This window comes from Austrofundulus limnaeus, unplaced genomic scaffold, assembly GCF_001266775.1.
Source record: "Austrofundulus limnaeus strain Quisiro unplaced genomic scaffold, Austrofundulus_limnaeus-1.0 Scaffold132, whole genome shotgun sequence".
In the NCBI taxonomy this organism is placed as follows: domain Eukaryota; kingdom Metazoa; phylum Chordata; class Actinopteri; order Cyprinodontiformes; family Rivulidae; genus Austrofundulus; species Austrofundulus limnaeus.
This window is the reverse complement of record NW_013952534.1, coordinates 889,600-896,462: the sequence shown is the minus strand read 5'-3', so window position 1 is coordinate 896,462 and position 6,863 is coordinate 889,600. Positions and strand designations below refer to the sequence as shown.

Here is a 6,863-nt window from a genome sequence, read left to right as displayed (position 1 = left end):
TCTCTCTGCTGCTGCCCCCGCGACCCGATCCTGGATAAGCCGGCCGGCCGGACAATTTATATTGTTAGTCTAAATTTAAAAAACATTTAAAATTATAATTCTAATTCAAGCAGAATAGCCTACTGTCAACATAATTATGGAGTGTGATTTATTTTCAACTCAAAATATCTTCAAACTAATGAAATATAAAGTTATTAGGGAGGAAAATCCGCCTGGCTAACAGCAAACTGACTGCTCGTAAAATATACGACAGGTCTGGACCACTCGTGAATTTTGTTCGTATCTGAAGAAAATCTTAGAATACAAAAGCATTGGTGAATACCACAAATTCTCCTAAATCACTCATACGCACAACTTAAGAACAAATCTGTGCGTATGAACGGTTCTTGCATGAGGCCCAATGTTACAAAATTAAAAAATATTAACTAACGCCGCTAACAAAAATGTTTAATTTGCACAATTCTATTGAAGCAGTATTTCTTAAAAACTGCCTATTTCGACAAGTACGAACGGGTTCTTGTTTTAGTTTAATAAAAAGGGGCTTGTTCATGATCATCTTTTTATGGATTTAGAGACTTGGAAGTTGAAAGCTACAAAAATATTTTGATCACTAAGAACAAGAGGGGAAACAAATCAAAAACAGAAAAGTGAGATGTATATTTTTTCTGTTTAATACAAAATGTTCAATAAGGGTTGAGGAGTGTTGTACAAAGAGATTAAACTAATGTGAGGTTCACTCTCTAAAGGAGACCTCCAACTCACAAGAAATTAACAGGCCGTCTTTGATCCTGATGTTTGTTTTAGCACATTTAACAAGGCAGTTTAATTTCCCTCATTGTCATCTAATGCGTTTTCATAATTTCAGCCCTCAGTTAGGCGTAATGGAAGTAACTCTGGATCGATACATTAAAGACAATGCATCAGTCAGCCTTTTTTTCACTGCTGTTCTGATGCCTACTGTTGATGTTTCCCTGCACAAGTACTTGTTTCCATTTTATTCCCCACAGTCACCGTCTCTCGTCCGGTCTCACCCTGCCATCAACACATTAAATACAATAAAATAAGAAATTAAGTGCACAATGCTAATCTCGGCAAGGTGATGTCATTTTGAGGTCGTACAGGATCAAGCGCACATTCCTGAGAAGTGAGACAGAAACATGAGTGTTCATCATTTATGTTTCTTCTCTTATGACTTCTGTATCTGCAACAGGAGGCCACCTTTCATGTTTCCGTCTAAAACCGGTTCTAAAAAAATATAAGTTCAACTGTGACGGTTTCCCTTCTGCAGTTGTTTTCATGAAAGGAAATGACCCCTTTGCTGTTCTTTGTGTGTTCCCTTCCCCGGCTCTCTTGTCTCTTTCCCTCCACTTTTCTCTCATCTGTTTCTCCCTCTGTTGATCCGCCCATCCCCCCTTTCTAACATCCCTCCCTCCACATTCACTAACTGCTCCACCCATGACCCCACGTCCCAGAATACTGTATTCTTTCTATTCTCCTCTCCCTCCATTATATTTATGCCACACGCCAAAGTTTACACCCCCCCCCCCAGTGCTTAGGCACACAAAACATTATGACAGAGTGTCTGAAAGAGTGTCGGGATACCCTCTGCTTCACTTCTGCACGTGCTCAGAGCAGAAGGTTCACATATTAATGGAGCCTGCTGACTATTTCTGTCATTTTCTTTCTTAAAGAGTCACACAATATGGCTGAATTACACCCTTGGTGGTCACAAATACACAAAAGGTTGAGCAGACAAAGAGACTGAATTAATTTGCCTGAGTGGGACAACCTTGTCTAATATCATTAGACCTGAACAAAGCAGCCGACCAACAGCCACACAGTCATGAATTAGATTTGCAAATGTGTGCAAACGTGAAATTTGTTTCTTGTTCCTTTAAAGTTGTAGTATGAATACAAAGGCAAAAAATATACTATAACAAGAGTTTTAAACTTCAAGCTTTAATAGTAAATGCTCTAAAGCTTTAAACTGCATCAAATCATCTTTTTTGGCAGATGGACTGAGCTCAGTTGTAATGACAATGTGAAGCCAGCCTGGGGTCTTCTGAGGGGTTTGGGGGTGGGTGAACAATAAATCACAGGAGAACAGTTTTCACTACTTATCCATTATATGTTGGAAAGATTAGGTTTGAAAATGTACAAAGAAACAACGTTCTAAATGAAGACAAACAACCAGAGATGGCTAGTATAAATGTTATAGTAGGGCTGGGCCCTCCCTGATGTGAAAAATACCTAATAAACACAAAATTAAAATATTGTATTATATTTTGTGATATTTTCAACAAAACTGGTGCCAAACAGTCTCAGGAAAATCTGTTGGCTAACTTCTCAAAGCCTTGTGCTTTTAATGTCTTTCATGGTACAGAATTATTGACAGACGTCTTGTCCCACCCCCTCAGTTTTCTGCACATCTATGCTAATTTTGTTCAGACTGATTGGCAACTCGTAATTACAGGAGCAAAAAAAAATGAATATAAGCAAATTTTCTATTGCAGTGTCATTGATTCTGAGTGACCAAGTAACCAGAAAGCCATGTCACCTTTTGAACAGCAGTATTTTAAAATCACAGTCAATGAGGTGTATTGGTTATCACGTGACTTTTCTTGGTCAGACAGAGCGGCTGTTCCAGTTAGGGTTAGAGTTAGAAACTCAGTTTGGAATCGACAATTGCCAAGGTGCACACATCTGCAGTGTATGATGTATCTCATAGAAAAACCAAAGAAACTAACCAAACCTAACCAAAGAAAAACTAATATTTATATGCAATTCTATGTAGAAATGTAGCCACGACAAACTGTTTGCACTGACAGCCCGCCCCTTCCAATAAGGCGTCAGACAACACCATACCCATCTTGGCTTGCTTTGTACACATCTCAGCAAATTTGGCCTAATTTGTCAATATTATTATAGGTCATTTGTTGGTTTTAAGACCTGGACAAGTCTTCTGTCTGTCGAGAACTCCAACGCAGGTGTTAAAATGCAGCTTTAGCGTTCTTGAGGCGGGTCAAAGACTCTCACAAAAAAAATTTGTGTTTGAGATGCCTGCATCGACTTTGAGACTATTGTAAGTAAAAATTTGCTGCACATAAAGTTTTAAACTCAAGCGACAGGACTGAACACGGGGAAATTGAGAACACCCGGGAATGCCACAAGCCATTCGGAAGACTTTTCTATGAATGTAGTTCTCCAACTAGCAGAAGCCCTGAGATACAGTATATCACCTGATTGTTTATGCACCTGAATGAAATGTTTTTTAATAGATCAAGTCTTTCCAATTAAGAGTTTTGAAAGAAAGTTGCTCATTTCTTTTTCTTTTCTTTTTGTAAGCGAGTTGAAGGTATAGCTTAAGACACATTTCAACATTGTGCTTACCTTGCACACCAGACACAATCTCAACAACATCTTCATACACCATCAGGGTAGCAGCTCTTTCTGGGAGCAGATCAAGACTGATTGAGGAAAACACTAGGAGTGAAACACAACAATAAGGGTTCTGTGTTAACTGACAGAATAAATTAAGTATCAGAGCAGAAACATACCAGGGAATATTTCTGATTATCATCAGATATAACAAGTGGAGATCTTTCTACACTTTTTATACACAAGCTCTCATTATGTCTGCACAGAACAAATGTCTGACATAGTAAACTGTACCTCTACCCTCTTCCTTCCTTCCTTTCACTCCTCTATTGTTCAGAGTTGGTAAGCGTGATAATCCAATTGGCTGCCGTTCCGTTGGCACATAAAAACCTCCTAAATAAACTGCCTCGCAGCAACACATACACACACACACACATTTCTACAGACTCTGGGGGGATATTTTGTGTTTGAGCGTGTGTGCTTTAGAGAAAGGGAAGCTTAAGGAGACCCCCATGCTGGGTTTTGGCATCTAGTGCCATAAATTAGTAATGGAGCACTCCAATCATCATTAGCTCACACACCTGGCACAAACGTACACAATTTTTTTATAAACACACATAACTGAAATCTTTTAACCTGCCCACACATATGTACTGACCTACTAAATAGGACCAATACACAATTATATTTTTGTACTTATTTTTAAAAGGTATCACACACCCCTGGTCACAGATACACTTACCAGGTAATCTGGAAGGAGTCCAGGGAACAGAGTTTGGCACATATCCCTGTTTTGTTGCAGTGACAACCAGTGGAATCCCAAGGCGGTAGGGGAAGCGCAGGTAGGCATTGCCGTCAGCTGATGAGGTTTCTGTGGTTACAAAAGACTGATTGGAGAAGAGCTGCACGGTGGCTCCAAACAGTGGCTGGTGAGTGCTGGCATCACTCAGATGAATCTTCAGAGTCACCTCTGTGAACGCAAGACAGCTCAGTGAGCATGCAGCTTGGGTTAAGTTCGGTGTGAAAACAAAAACACTGTGTACAAAGTCTGAACCCACAATGAAAGAGACTCCTTTATGGTTATAAAACACAAAAGGTGTTATAATTTCAGCTGTCTTCATTCCCTGGGTTTAGTTTTTGTGGCAGATGCTCGGCCTCTAATCCACATCCCAGCAAATGAGACAGCGTCTGACCATCTATTTGGACTACAGCCAATGACACTTCCCCTCCAACACAATGGACCATTTCCTTCTATCAAAGAAGCCTTGGAACTGATGGGGAAAAACAATTTTATAATGAGATATGTGGAAAAATGTTAGACTGTATGTTTAAAGTACTTATGTATATTGTTGGGCGATATTAGCAAAAAAAATTAATCTCGATTAATTGTGGCATTTAGCTGATAACGACTAATGACGATTAATAAATGACAATTACACCTGCATGTTTTGACTTTAAACCAGTTACCCTGTGTTCCAAAACTACACTTACAAATCAGGCAAACTAACTTCTTCATGTTAACAGCCACACCCCACGTTTTCTCCTTCCAGTGCTTACTTTGCTAATGCTAATACTCCAAACTTGTTTAATCACCACCATAAACTGGAGTATGAAGAAAGCCAGAAAATGTGGACTGAGGCTAAATCAGCTACAGCAAACGCTCCTATATAAAAATCTATAACAATGTCTGGAAATGCATGTCAGCTGGGGTGATAATCATCTGGAAGCCTGCACTCCATTCCATTTTTTTAGAACAATTAAACTTATTAGTATTTTTTTCAGGTTTTAAGGGCTTGAATCCACAGAATGCTTCAGGGTATATTTGTTTTTGTTTTAATAGTTTAAACGAGTTAATCACCAACCAGAATTAGAACTTAACAGTCACATATTGAGGCGAACAAACATGCAGCAAAATTAAAGTATTAAATGATGCAGCACAAATTCTAATGAAACGTATTTTCCTCTCGTCTTGTCTGCCATTAAAAGAAAAAAGTGGATGATACTGTTGTTGCACATGTCTGTGTGTATGTCATATGTCTGTCTTCTACCAAAAGATTTCATGAACCACTAAATGAAATCAATGGAAACTCTTAAAAAAGTAATTGTTGAATGTTCATCTACAAATCATTAACTTTGTGAGTGAGCCTGATTCAAGGTGGCCACTATAGCCAGTTGACCTTCAAAAACACAAATGGCTATAATTCAGTCAAGTCATATTTTACATATGTGCTAACAAACTGCAAGGTTTTTGTTGAAAAATTTGGCATTGATTATTTCAACTCTGTTAGAAAAAAATCACTGCCTCACTGGTCCTTTTTTACACTTAACAAAAATATAAACGCCCCATGTCAAATACACGATACAACTGGAACCTGGATTCATCAGTGAACATCACTCTTCTCCAACGTGCCAAGGGCCATCGGACATGTGCATTTGCCCATGTGAGTCAGTTCCTACGCCAGACAGCAGCGAGATCTAGACCATGGTGATGGCACCGAGCTTGCAAATTGGCTTCTCGTAGGCGGTTACGGACAGTCTGAGGTGTGATGCGTCTGTTGTGCAGACCAATAGTCTCATCAGCTGTCTGTGTCACTGGTCTTAGTCGATCCCACAGATGGACGAGCCGGATGTGGTGATCTTGTGCTGGAGTGGCCGACGAGGGTGAGGTCGATTTGCAGTAGTGCCAGTCTGTTGGAAACAAACTCTCAAACGGGCTATGGTCCAATAATGGACATTGAACCTTGCAGCTAATGCTCTGGTAGACATGCCTGCATCCAACATGCCAATGGCATGCTCCTGCATAACTTACGACATTGGAGGCATTATGACGTGACAAAATTGACATTTTGGGGTGGCCTTTTATTGACCCCATTCCAAGGATTGTCCAGCTGTTGCTCTTTTTGTCTGATCACCCACTGGACATGCCCCCACACATGCACCGAGTAAAAAAACAACGCAATGAGTAATGCTCACTGACAGCAAGTTAAGATTAAAAAATTATACACAAATCAAGAGAAATATTACCTTTGTACAATAAAATGTCAGCAAATGCTCATTTACTGTTGTTAACTCACCATGGCAACAATATTTGACATGAGGCGTTTATATTTTTGTTAAGTGTACTTAAGCTCTTAAGCCCCAACAGGTTTTCTTGGAAGTTTTTGCTCAAAATGCCATGCTAAATGTAATTGAGTGTATCTCAGCATTTACAAACTCTACTTAAATAATCTTGGTATCAAAATAAAGCTAACACTTGGGAGATTTCATTGGAAGTATAATGATTAAAACAGCTAATGTAGTTTTAAAGATATTGGGGATGGAACATAATTATTTTTATTTTTGTTCACTCTCACCTGAAATTTTTTTTCATTAGACAGTATATAACCTATTTAAAACCATAATGAATCAGGCTAAAAACTCTTGGAAACCATAAATCCACTTGTGGACATTATCTGTGCAAAGATTCATGCTGCTAAAATTAACTG

General features: G+C 39.0%; 1 protein-coding gene across 3 annotated transcripts in view; it reads right to left on the bottom strand.

Moving 5' to 3' along the window:
• The window catches only part of fam171a1 (family with sequence similarity 171 member A1), a 46,515-nt gene that overhangs the window by 30,993 nt on the left and 8,659 nt on the right, over nucleotides 1–6,863 (bottom strand). For 2 of the 3 annotated variants that reach the window (XM_014015650.1, XM_014015651.1), the window contains exons 2-3: nucleotides 4,121–4,348; nucleotides 3,391–3,483 (exon numbers count right to left, since the gene is read on the bottom strand). In XM_014015650.1, coding sequence (XP_013871104.1) covers nucleotides 3,391–3,483; nucleotides 4,121–4,348 — 321 coding nt within the window. The remainder of the gene's footprint in view (nucleotides 1–3,390; nucleotides 3,484–4,120; nucleotides 4,349–6,863) is intronic. The other variant, XM_014015652.1, reaches the window with a different exon arrangement.